We start from the raw sequence: 13,738 nt of genomic DNA on the forward strand, positions 1-13,738 counted from the left end.
TTCAGTGAATTGAGAGTATGGTTATCTTGTTACACATTAGGATGCTCTTCTTGAGCAAATCTCTCAGTGAAGATACCATTTCTCTGAAGTTGGAGATATATAATAGAATCATAGAACCTCTATAGGGCAGAAAGAGGCCATTTGACCCATTGAAATTGCACTGACCTTTTATAGAGCATCCCAACCAGATCCAACCCCCGACTCTGTCCCTGTAACCCCGCATTTCTCATGGCTAACCTGTCTAGCCTACACATCCCTGGACTCCAGTGGCAATGTAGCATGGTCAATCCACTTGCATATCTTTGGACTGTAGGAAGAAACTAGAGCACCCAGAGGAAATGCACACAGACATGAGGAGAATGTGAAAATTCAATTTAGACCATCGCCCAAGACTGGAATCAAACCTGGGTCCCGGATGCTGTGAGGCAACAGTGCTAACTGTTGTGCCACTATCACATATTATGGTCACTGCCCCATAGGGGCTCCTTTGCCTTAAGCTCCCTAATCAAATCTGCCTCATTACACATTGTCCATCCAAAATTGCCTGGTCCCTCATCGGCTCTACCTCAAGCTGTTCCAAACACAAAAACATCTCTTTTTCTTCTACTTTCAATCTGATTTCCAAGTGCAACTGCATATTGAAGTGCCCATGAATATTGTAATTGTGTCCAACTTACATGCCTTTTCTATCTCCGGATTTAGTTTCTGTTCCACATCCTGACTACTGCTGGGAAGCTGGTCCATAACTTCCATCAAAGTTTTTTTTCTTTGTCGTTCCTCATCTCTATCCACACAGATTCTCACCTTCCAACTCTATACCACTTCTTGCCTTTGATTTAATTTAATTACATACTAATAAGGCAATTCTCACTCCTCTGTCCAACTGCCAGTCCTTTGATAGGATACGTATCCTTGGGTGTTTAGTTTGCAGCACTGAACCCCTTGCAGCCATGTCTCTGTAATTCCCACAGCATTGTACCTGCCAATTTCAGTCTTTGCCTTAAGCTGATTTTTTTTTAAAGAGTGAGTGCATTGAAGTACATCACCCTCAGTCCTGTATTGACTGCTGCCACTCCCTCTTCTCATAGTCCTTTATCAGCTGTGCCTCAGGTTTGATTCCTGAACCTCCCTATATTCTCTGTCGCATTATTTGTTCTGGAAACTTTAATAACCCCTGCTGAGCACTCACACCCTCTTTTATTTTTTTCCCCAATTTTTGTGCAACTGAAGTTTTCCATCCCCTTCTCTCCCCTCCCCTCCCCAAACTATTTAGCCTTATGTGCAATTTGCTAGTACTGTACTCTGGTCCCAGATTGTTCAAGTGAAACCCATCCCATTGGAACAGCTTCCTCCTTCCCCAGTACTGGCGCCAAGTCCCATTAATTTGAACCAGTTTCTCTCACACCAATCTTTGGACCACATGTTTAATCTTGTTGACACTACACCAATTATTTCATGGCCCAGGTCACAACCCAGGGGTTAAAAATAAAAGAGCTGCACCTGCTGGAAATCTGAAACAAAAATAGAAATTTCTGGAAAATCTTAGCAGGTCTGGAAGCATCTGTGGAGAGAAATCAGATTTAATATTTCAGGTCCAGTGACCTATCTTCAGAACTGCGTGTTATTAATTTGTTGGTTTTGATTTTTAATTTAGCCTTAGCTTCTCATATTTGCTCAGAAGATCCTCTTTCTACCCATATCGTTGTTACCCACATGGACCAGGATAACTGGATCTTTCTTCTCTCACTTTAATTTCCTCTGCAGCTCAGATAAGATACCCTGAACCCAGTCACCAGGCAGGCAGCATGGCCTTTGCTACTCTTGATCCTGACCAGAGAGAATAAGGTCTCTTCCCCTGATTATACTGTCTCCAATTACAAGTACCTTTTCTTTTTCTCCTCACTCTTGAATGGCTCTCTGCATTACAGTGCCATGAAAAGTTTGCTCATCTATTCTACAGCCCCCATTCTCATCCACACAGGGAGAAACTATCTCCAACCTTTTAGACAAACAAAATGGCTCAGCCTCCTTCAGCACTCCTGGATTCCTCTAAATGCCTGTACATTCTGAACATTTTCCTCACTGTAGTATTGTGGTGTTGTACCATTTTTTGGTCAATTGTGTTTTGTGCTGGAGTCTGGTTTGGCTTTTGAAATTAGATTTCTTGCATATACATGCCCAATGTCCTCTGGTTTCACATTCTTTACACATCTGTCGCTGGATTGCTTTTTGGCAGCTTTGCAAACCTCATCGCTTACAGAACTCGTTGGTTTGATCCACTTTGCTGACCATTGCGATAGCATTGGCTACACCTCGAACATAGAACTGTACAACATAGGAACGGGCCCTTCAGCCCACCAAGTTGTGCCGAACATGATGCAAAATTTAACTAATCCCTTCTGCCTACCCTTGATCCATACCTTTCAATTCCTTGAATATTCATGCTCTTGACTAGAAGTTTCTTAAAATGCCTTTATTGTATCTGCCTCCATCACCACCTCTATTAGTGCGTTCCAGAGACCTACTACACTCTGTGTAAAAATCTTATCCCTCACATCTCCTTTGTACTTTCCCTCTCTCATCTTAAATGCATGCTCCTTAATTCTGGATATTTTAAAGCCTATAAAGTGACCCAACCAAAGTCTTGTAAAGCTAAAGTATGAAATTGTTCTTAGACTACAATTATGGCTTCATGCTTACCCATATTTTTACGTAAGGTACCAACGGTATGGCCCTTTTTCTTGCTCAGAAGATCTTTCTTGAAAACTTTAATTGGTGTGGAAACAATGATTAATTCTATGACACTTTGAGGGCTCTTTTTGGAGAAGTCACACTGATGCCCTTTGCTTCGGTGTCTTCAAATAATTCGTCAACAGTCTCTTGGGGTTTTAGCCTGTATGACATGTGTTGAAGCCTGGTTATTCAGAAATTAATTATTACATTGAATGGTTACTTTCCAAATCTTTTCTAGGCATTTCTGATCATCCTTGGAAAGACAGTACATATTAATGCTGTCAATCTTCTCCTTGTTGGTTTGAAACAAAATTTTCAGAGCTCTCTTCCCAGTGCTTGATTTGTAAAATAAAACTGTACATGCTGTTTCAAAGTTGAAATTCAGTGCAAGTGTTTTGTGCTTCCAAGGCCATAATAAAATGTTTGCCTTGCAAGTCAAATTAAAGACCGTTAAAATCTTGGAAGTACAGTGCAGTGTTAGCTTGTTGCTTTTACTGGTTTTAATTTAATCTTCTTTTACTCTTTTATTTTTGGGCTTCTGTTTCTCTTTATTTTCATGTTTCTGGTCTTTTACTGGTCTTCGGTTACCTTCAGACGCTGTTCCTTTAAGAAATGCAGGCTTGCAGTAACATATTTCTGCACTAAATATCCTTCATGCCAAATAAAGAATAATGATAATAAGGTGGCTTCCCTTTGCTTTGGCACCAAATTGGAGACACAAACTGTGGATCTAACTGACCTCTACATACAAGTCTTGTTAGTGTAGAAAATAGATTTTAAAAGCTGCAATTTTGTTCAGGAGAACTCAGACCTTTACTATTCAATGTTATTTGGTCAATGCATACTCTATTGTTACCAAAAATGAATTTTTGTACCTCACATATGGAAAGGTTTATTTGATCACAGAAAATCTGAAAATGTTATTTGCATATCAGCGATTAAAATTAGAATTGAATAAAAAATTTTCACTTCTTAAATTGAAAAGAGAAAAAGTTAGGTTAATAGCTTATTATCTGTAAAATTTATTTCTTTTAACATATTTAAAGTGGTACATGTTAATATTTTAACAAGTTAAAATTCAACCTTGAAATTATACAATTACAACATTTTGAATCTGTAAATCTGGTTAATATAAAACCATTGAAGACTTTACACACGACAAATAGATCTATTGCCAATACAGTTCCATTTAGGCCACGATGGATTTCTTTTTGACTTCACTGGTGATAAATTTGTCTTGCAATAGTAGTTTGATATGACTGCACAATCTATATATAAAAAAACACTTTGGGTGCAAAACATTACACTAATGTATAATAATATGAAGATCCATCCAATCTTTCTAATTCTTCGAACTCTCAGTGAGAAAACTTGCATTGAGTTAATTTCAGCTAGGGCAGTAATTTGGATACAAAGCATTCCTGGACTATGAATTGAAGAAAAATGTCCAGTGGCATCCATCTTCTGATCCATTAATAGTAATATGGCTATGTTTGGATATTGAAGAAGACAGAATTGGGCTCAGTAGTAACTCCCTCCATGCAGGAATCGTCTGCTGATACAGTCTAGGATAACACCTGAGATTTTAAAGAAATCATTACTTAGCATACTTAAAATAGTTGCAATTTTACATATAACTATATACAATGTTCTCTTGTGAGAATATGGTGTCAAAAATATTACTGCATGCGTGCAGCCAATATGACAAATCATTGGAGAGCTCCTGAAGTCTGCTTAAGCTGCTTAAGGCTATAAACGGATAGCAAGTTAATTATTCACTTCTCCTAGACTTCATTAAAGATTTGAAGGAAAAATCTTCAGCAGTTAGCCATAATGCAGTCTTTAGAATTTTTATTCATCACTATATAAAATATTTCAGATGTAAGTGTTGCCTTTGTTGATGAACATAGAAGCTTGCAGAACAGAGTGCAGCAGTTGGAAATTTGGGGCAAATGGTAATTCAGTGCAGTGTGGGAAGGAACTCCTGTCTTTTGACTTCAGTATTCATTGTGGTTTGTGCAAGTTTGAGGCATTAAGTATTAAATGTTTGTAAATGATGTAGACAGGCTAGAAAAGTCGGCAAAAAAGTGGTAGATGGAATACAGTATGGGAAAGTGTGAGGTAATGTACTTTAGTATAGAAGCATAGAGTATTTTCTAAATGGGGAGCTGCTTTGGAAATTTGAAGCACAGGGGATTTGGGAGTTCTCATTCAAGATTCTCTTAAGGTTAACATAACAGGTTCAGTTGCAGATCGAAAGACAAATGAAATGTTAGCATTCATTTCAAGTAAAATACAAGAGCAGGCATGCACTTCTGAGGTTGTATAAGGCTCGAGTCAGATCACATCTGGAATATTGTGAGCAGTTTTGGGCCCTATATCTAAGGAAGGATGTGCCTTCCCCCTTGGAGGGGGTACTAAAGGAGGTTTACAAGAATGGTGATGGGAATGAAGGGCTTGTCAAATGAGGAGTGGTTGAGGACTCTGGGTCTATACCTAGTGGAGCTTAGAAGGATGGGGGTGGGGGTGGGGGGGGGGGGGGGGTGGGGGTGGGTGGGGGGGGGGTAGTCTCATTGAAACTTACAGAATACTGAGAGGACTGGATAGAGTGAATGTGGTGAAAATGTTTCCACTAGTAGGAGAGATTAAGACTCGAAGATATAGTCTCAGAGTGAAGGCATGACCCTTTAGAGCTGATATGAGAAGGAATTTCCTCTGCCAGAGAGTGCAAATCTGCGGAATGTATTGCTGTTTAAGGCTATCGAAGCCTAGTCATTAAGTGTATTTAAGACAGAGACAGATAGGTTCTTGATTGGTCAGGGAATCAATGGTTGGGGGTGGGGGAGGAAAATGGGTTTGAGAAACAGATCAGTCATGATCAAATGATGGAGCAGACTCAGTGGGCCAAATAGCCTAATTCTGTTCATGTATAATTTTGGATTGTTGCTTGACTAGTCTGTGGACAGTTGACCGAATTAGTAAATACAATTTTGCAGGATCGATAGGGCTGAGTTTGCCATTGTCAATTCCCATGCAGCTGGGTCAGGGGTCAGAGTCATTGGACAAATGGAAAAGTGATGGAAGATGTTGTGTGATGTCCAATGTGCACAATATTGACTAAAGAAAATAAACTCTGTACAATAGTATTTGCTATGGGTCTAGAATGCATTACGCATGGTAATTGAGCAAATATTTAGGATATAAAAACTGTGATGCCAGGATTATTAATGTACTGTTTATCTGTCACACTATCAGATTAATTTTTGTAATATGTTTAGGTAAGATCCTCCTTTGGCACTTGCAATTCCCTTCTCAATTCGTTGTCTTCCAAACGTAGAGCCAAGAATACTGGCACACAATGTGCTGTTAGAATGAAGCCAAAGCATCCACTAACCACCCACAGTAATTCCTCACTTAATAGTGTGTATGTAAAAAATGAAAAATTTTAAGCAAATCAGATTTTCCTATTACTGCTAACTGGAGCTACTTTGGTATAATGTTTGACAGAACCTAAGAAAAACAATTAAAACATAATATCCTATAAGTTGAAAAATTGTACATTCTTAAACTTAATATTTAAAACTGAAATAATTTTATAACAGTGTAAATTTGCAGTATAAAAGAAATATGCTAACTTACTTCCTGCCTACTGATTCTCCCACTCACTGCCTCTTTTACTTGCCAACACTCTTGCCAACTGCACTTGCTCTCTCCTGGACTCTCTAGTTCAACAATCTCCTGTTCCTTGACCTTCCCAATTGTAGATCTTGTGTTCCTTGACCTTCCTGCTGACTGACATGCTAATTTTAACTTTTACACTTGTCAATCCTCCCACTCACGGCCTCTCTCACTCCTTGATCCTTGTATCTCTCATCTCTAATGATTGGCATTTTCCTCATCGGCTCCATCTCACTTTACTGCTTTCTTCTCTTGAACTGTCCCTTTGAGAGCTTAGTGCAGGGACAGTAATAGAGATAAAATAAGTAATGGAGTCAGTAGGCTAATCGAAATACTAGGGATAGGCAATGGGCAGGAGTGACACTGAGTGGAAGGGATAGCCTGTGGGAGGAATGATGAACAGAAGAGTTGGGTGGTGAAGCATTAGCAAGCAGAAGTGGTAGGAAGCAGGGGATTTCAGCAAGGAGGAGGATTGGGGAACATACAAATTGGGGAAGCTTCAGAATGCATGTTGTTAATACAACTGAAATCAGTTAATTCAATAGTATTTGAACATGCTGGTCTGTTTGGACAACTACGTGTTGGATAAACTGGTTGAATCAATACATAATAACAACAACATTTAACCTCACATTTTTCAGCCATGAGCTAACCTGACCATAGAATATGAATACCTCTATGATGGATACAACTGCCCTGGTGTGCTTTGATAATATTCTAAATAAGTACCTCCCAAACTTTCTTAATGTTACATCTACATCAGAAAACATGATCTTGATCCAGATGTAATTCAAAGCTAATGCTTGAAAGAACACGGAGGTAATTTTGTTGTCTGCACATCTAAATGATAAACACGCTTAGTGGTTGTCAATCCATTGTAGAACACACCTGACTTTGATCTATTGAAATAAATAGATGAAAATCAGATTGGTTCTATAATAAAGGTCTGAGCTACTGTCAGATTTCCACCCAGGTGGTGAAGATGGAAATTTATCCTATTAAATTGCCAAAATTGAACTGATTTCAAACTGCATGTTCTGTTGTATCTTTACAATGCTTTGGATCAATAATTCTGATAAAATCCCATCTTACCTTTCGATTGATTTATTGATAAGATGTTCATGAGTGAATGTTATTTGGGAAAGCTAAAACAATCTGCACAAAGTCAAGGGTGCCATAATGCCAAACAATGTCTATCTAGTACAGCATGTTCCCCAGGGTGAAAAGAACTAAGTGATGACTTCAATCCCATCTGAAGCAAACAATGATAACTCTAAAATCAAATTTACTCAGTTAATTACCTCTCATTTTCTTAATATTTCCTACTATTGAGGAGTAACTGCAACAGTAACTGATAATATATTAAATATTGTTAACTTATGCATTAATTAAGCTTGTCAAATTAACCAAAGTGACTGATTCCAATCTACCAGTTTAAGTTTTTTTGTTTGTTGATACAATGTGAAAATAATACAAGTATTGTAGAATAACACTCATCTGGAGAAGTGCTGCAAAATATTCTTTACAAATATAATCAATTCAAAATAATTCAAACATGTAAGAATTAATGTACAGATTAGTGAATTTAACGATTGTTAAATCACTTTTGGTTTTATCTTAATTTTTTAAAAAAAGTCACTCAACTGTATCACATATATTAGTAGCAGGAGTAGTTGGCTCCTCTGATGAATCTTTGTAAGAATCGCTCATAATTTGGCTGGTCAATGTGGCTGAAATGATGCTATCGAGCACGGACAACTGTGGTTGCAGAGAAAACAAAACAGCATTAACGACTGTGATACAAGTGTAATTGAAGCCCTGGACAATTATTAAGGCTGAAAACTTCAAAATCACCAAAAGTGGATGTTATTTATCCCAGATTACTCAGAAATTCATGAGGCATTGCTGCACATCATTAGAGAGTGAATAAGCATTGTGGAAGTCCAATATGTTGAAAACCAACTAAAACTTATTCACAAGCAAACTTCATACTTCAGTACTGGGTAAATGATAACATGAAAGATGAATATATATATATCATAACATAGTGAAGTGCAGTTAACATGGGAATTTCCCGCAGAAGGGAAAAATCATCCTGACTAATATTATGGTTATTACTAATACTAAGTTGAAGTAAGATTAGAGTTGAAGTCTAGTCTAAGCAATTATTGGGTGAGTAGGGCAAGGGGACTGCCAACGTAATATAATTTGTTTGATGCTTGAACTATTTTGGCAGTCAGGTCTTGTTTGAATTTCAGTAGTGGGGTCACATAACTGCAGCCATGATAGACATCATTCTTGATGTATTTGGGCAGGACACAAAATCGACGCATGCATTTCAAACTTGGGAGCTAATATATCCTTGGCTTAATGCTCCAGTGCGTTATGGTGGATGGGGTGATGTAGGCTTGAACACCTGATCCTCCAACTCCAGTCTGAAGGTCAATTTAGCATTAGAGTATCTGCACTCTTTTCAAAACTCTCTTCTTAAGGAGGCAGAGTGCAAAATAAGAAAAGACTATTAAGGATGTCTTGTTATAGCAGGATCCCAACATGGCAGCCACATGCAAAGGGGATGCAAAATGAAATGACTCACATTTCTGCCTTGCCATGATCAAGTGTGAGTGCAAGATCACCCCTACAATAATGGCTTTTGCTTCTTGTACACATGCAATAATTCAGATTATTGATGTTACAAGGTACGTGTTTGTTATAAGAATAAGGGTGAGATTTTTCTCACCCCAAGTGGCAGGCTAGAGGGCTGCTGGTTTTGGTAAGATGCCAGTGATTTTACCAGCAGCAGGAATCAGCAGTGGCTCAGTCACCTGCCTACAGAAAATACACAGTTAATTTAGTCAATGAAGGCCTCAATGAAAGGGCAAACTGAGGGCCATCTATCCAGGCTGTCACATTTTGTGGAAATAGAGCAGTCACTCCACTGTGTGGGAATGCCCCAGGTTGCATGGAAGCACCATTGAATGAATTCTACAAGCCAGGTATGTAGGGGAAAACAGGTGGGTGAGCCCATAAATTAAGATGCCATGCTTTTAGAAGTTATATTATGGAGGTAGGGGAGATATGGTTGGGGGTGGGGAAGGTGCTCTTCACCTATGGCTTAATTTAAGCCTTTACGTGGGAAATTAATGCCAAATTAAGGGCTTAATCATGTCACCAATCTGATTAATGGGCAGCAGAAGTGGCTTGTACTCATACGTTGATCAGCAGGTTCAGTGGGCAGTGAAAGGTTGGGTACGGTGAGACCCTTATGCTAATCAGAGGAGATCTCTCTCACAAAATTTTGCCTCCTTGCATCCACTGTTCCAGTCTAATATGGTATCCCACCTAACAGCTCTCCTCACTGGCTTGGACAAGATCCTGGACTTATCTAGATTTGGTGGATCAGTGGCTCTTTTTACTTTCTGGCCTCCTGCAGTATCTGCATTGGTCACCAGTCCTATTGAGGCATACAGCCACTGATCTCCAACTGGCAAGCAGCTTTTTGAGGCAAGACAAATCTTCCCTCTAAACTGCATGGATGCACAGCCCAACAGCCACTCTGAGGGTAAATGCACACTGATTGCATTTACTTCTGGTTTCTCCAGCCAATTCCACATGTGGACCTCAGAGGTTTGTACAGCAGTTGGAGAAATGAAAGGAAATGTAGGCTGACACATCTTCCTGGAGAGGGGCGGAAGACCCACCTCATACCAATTAACTGATTGTCACTCAAAAAGGTGAAGTAGTGCAATCCAGCACAGCAGAGGTGGACTTAGCCCTGACATTTACACTAGGGTATAGGTAGCCCATTCTTGGCATTTAGTCATTATACATGAGCCAAGGAAGGGGACCCTAGCTGCAAAAGCAACCTATGAAGAAGATCTATAATTCACTATTGTTATTTGGAAGTTGGAGGATAAATGCTTTTTTTGGTGTTTAATACTGTGAAGGTGACGTTGTCACTTCTTGATTCGCGCCACTCTCCCTAACACCTTCCAGGTAAAACAGAGATTCACCTGCCTCTCCTTCATCCTTGTTTACTGCATCCGGTGCACCCGATGTGGATTTCTCTACATTGGTGAGACCAAATGTAAACTAAGGGAACGTTTCGCCGAGCATCTCAGCTTGGCCTCTAAAGGCCAGCCTGACTTCTCAGTCACCAGCTATTTCAACTCCCCTTCCCAATCCCTCTCCGACTTGTCAATCCTTGGCCTCCTTGATTGCTACAATGAATCAGACCGCAAATTGGAGGAACAACACCTCACCTTCCACCTGGGCAGCCTACAGCTGGAGGACTAAACACTGAATTCTCCAATTTCAAATAAACTTTCCACCCATCCCTTGATTCCCTCTCCAGCCCTGCCTCCTCCCTTCCATTCCTCCTACTGACTCTTCCTTCCAGCTACCTCTGGATTTGTTCCTCCCATGACCAACCAAGTAGTATCGACCACCTGTATTCACCTATCATTCTTACATTCCGACCCTCTACCCCTTTATCCTCAGCTCTCCCTACCCCCACCTCCATTCCTGAAGAAGAGTTATACCCGAAATGCCGAGTTCTCCACCTCCTGCTGCTGCCTGGCTCGATGTGTTCCTCAAGCCTCCTGTTTGTCTACTTTGGATTCCAACATCTGCAATATTTTTGTCTCAAACTTAGGTTCAATATGCAATGGAAAATATCAGCTATTTTCAAATTTAATTGTTACATTCAAGTATGTGTGAACATTTATGTGTATAATCAACAATAATTTGCATACCAAATCATAAAAGATATTTCACTCAAATATAAATATTGGAGATACATTTAGAAGAGAGAAATTCATATGATGTTGTAAAGTACAGCACATAAATGAAACTTACAGAATCTTCCTGCTGATGCATATTAAGGAGCTCATATATGATAACTTCACCATTGCTGTCACCAATGAGAACACAGTCTGTATTTTTAGCAAAGAGTATGGTGGATAAACTTGATCCTTCATTAGCTTGACAGATAATAACAGGATCCAATCTATCAAAGGATGTTAAAGCCAAATGAGTAAAGAATTAATGTATTGATCGTTTGTTCTGATAATTCTGTGTTTACTACAAAGGAATACAATTTGAAATCAATGGAATATAAATTTTACAATCTATATTTTTTAATTTGACCACATATGTCGTGGTTTGTAAGCACTAACCTCTAAGTTGTTATTCAGACTACGTTGAATAAATAAGAATGAAAATCGGTAAAGTCTCTGTTCAAACTCTTATAAATTGCTAACTTTGAGTTGCACTTTAGAATGTGATATTTAAAACCCTATAAGGTTACAGATATGATGACATGTACCTTGCTATTGTATTTGCTTATATAGCAATAGCAAATGAATAGGCTCTTCAGCCCACTATGTGTATGTGTAACCACGATGCCATTCTAAACTAATCCCGTCTGCATACAATCCGTATCCCTCTATTCTCTGCCTGCTAATGTCTAAATGCCTCTTGTCTAAATGTAATCGTATCGGCTTCTACAATGTTCTGGCAGCAAGTTCTAGGCACCTGCCCCCTCAGCCTCTAATGCTCTAACAAAAACAGTCAAAACTTGTCCTCCTTTTCCTTATAGCTAATATAGTCAAATCCAGGTGACATCCTGGTAAACATCTTTTGCACTTATTTCCAAAGCTTCCATATTCTTCCTATAATATATAGTGACCAGAACTGTACACTATACTCCAAATGTGGCCCAACTAAAGTTTCATAAAGCTGCAATATGACTTTCCATAGTTTATATTCAATACCCTGACCAATGAAGGCAAGCATGCCATATGCCTTCTTTACCACCTTGTGTTGCCACTTACAGGGAGCTATGGATTTACGCCAAAGATCCTCTCTATACATTAATGCTTCTAAGGTTCCTGTCATTTACTGGATATTTTCCTCTTGGATTTGACCTCCCGAAATGCATCACCGCACTCTTGATTAAACTCCATCTGCCATTTCTCTGCCCAGAATCTTCAGAATAATTGAATAATTGATGTTCCAAAAACATTGAAAGCACTGCATACATTTAATAATAAAGAATGTTCTTGCTTTAACCTCAATGGAATGGGGAAGGCTGAGAGGTCACCTGATAGAGGTTTATAAAATTATGAGGGGCATCGATAAGGTGAGTGGCTAAGATCTTTTCCCTAGGGAAGGGAGTCCAAAACTACAGGGCATAGATTTAAGTTGACAGGGGATAGACTTAAAATGGCCGTGAGGGGCACCTTTTTTGCACAGAGGGTAGTGCATATCATGGAAAGGGCTGCCAGAAGCGATTACAATCACAACATTTAAAAGTCATTTGGATGGGTAGGTGGATAGGAAAGGTTTAGAGGGATAAAATAGAATCCCTACAGTGTGGAAATGGGCCATTAGGTCCAACAAGTCCTCAGTGACTCTCCAAAGAGTAACCCATCCAGACCCAATCCCCAACTCGATATTTATCCCCGACTAACCCACCCATCCCTGAGCACTATAGGCAACATAGTATGGCCAGAGCACCCAGAGTAAACCCACACAGACACAGGAAGAATGTGCAAACTCCACACAGACATTCGCGTGAGACTCGAATTGAACCCAAGTCCCTAGCACTGTGAGGCAGCAATGCTAGCCATTGAGCTAACATGCTGGAAGGGCCAAATGCAGGAAAATGGGACTAGTTGCTTGGGGAAACCTGGTCAGCATGGAAGAGTTGGGCTTAAGGGTCTGTTCCTGTGCTGTATGATTCAATGATTCCATAAGATAATACGGCTCACTGCAATTTTCAAAATCAGGCCAACGTATTTGTTGCACCATACTAGTGTGAATTTTCCATTCTGACTGCAGTTTGGAACAGGTCGATCATTTTGTCTCCAGATAGTTAAGTGGCCTGCTGCCTTGCACCTATCACTACCATTTACCTTGATTGATTCAAATTAATACCATAGCAATGCCAAATGCTACTCACGGTAGCACTATGTCGACATCCAGCTACAACAATGGATGGATGGATACCACACAACAATCATGTGACCGGAATGTTCTCGCCAATTGGGGAAACCTTTAGCAGTTAAGGACATTCAGGTTTTCAGGTAAGCGTCCAAGATATACAACAATGCAGAATGGCTGAACAGAAACCGGTAGCCGAGTTCCCATACCTATGAAGACGGCCTCAACCATGATCATAGGTTCATGTTGCATTACATGTGACCCCACCATAATATTCTGTAAAATCTTCCTGACAGTTCTGCTTTGACACTATCACCATGAAAACTTGTTATGTTTGTCTCTACCTTAATTAGCTTGTATAGTTTTGGATTAATTGTTACTT

The 13,738-nt window shown here is 39.5% G+C and overlaps 1 protein-coding gene across 1 annotated transcript in view; it reads right to left on the reverse strand.

Annotated features, from left to right (window-relative positions):
- Positions 1 to 3,861: 3,861 nt before the first annotated feature.
- dnai4 (dynein axonemal intermediate chain 4) overlaps positions 3,862 to 13,738 on the reverse strand; it is a 116,453-nt gene continuing 106,576 nt past the window's right edge. The window contains exons 16-18 of the mRNA XM_060829574.1: positions 11,269 to 11,419; positions 8,056 to 8,169; positions 3,862 to 4,310 (exon numbers count right to left, since the gene is read on the reverse strand). Of these exons, the coding sequence (XP_060685557.1) occupies positions 4,299 to 4,310; positions 8,056 to 8,169; positions 11,269 to 11,419 (277 nt within the window). The 3' untranslated portion in view covers positions 3,862 to 4,298. The remainder of the gene's footprint in view (positions 4,311 to 8,055; positions 8,170 to 11,268; positions 11,420 to 13,738) is intronic.

The sequence above is a fragment of the Hemiscyllium ocellatum genome, chromosome 9 (assembly GCF_020745735.1).
Source record: "Hemiscyllium ocellatum isolate sHemOce1 chromosome 9, sHemOce1.pat.X.cur, whole genome shotgun sequence".
In the NCBI taxonomy this organism is placed as follows: Eukaryota; Metazoa; Chordata; class Chondrichthyes; order Orectolobiformes; family Hemiscylliidae; genus Hemiscyllium; species Hemiscyllium ocellatum.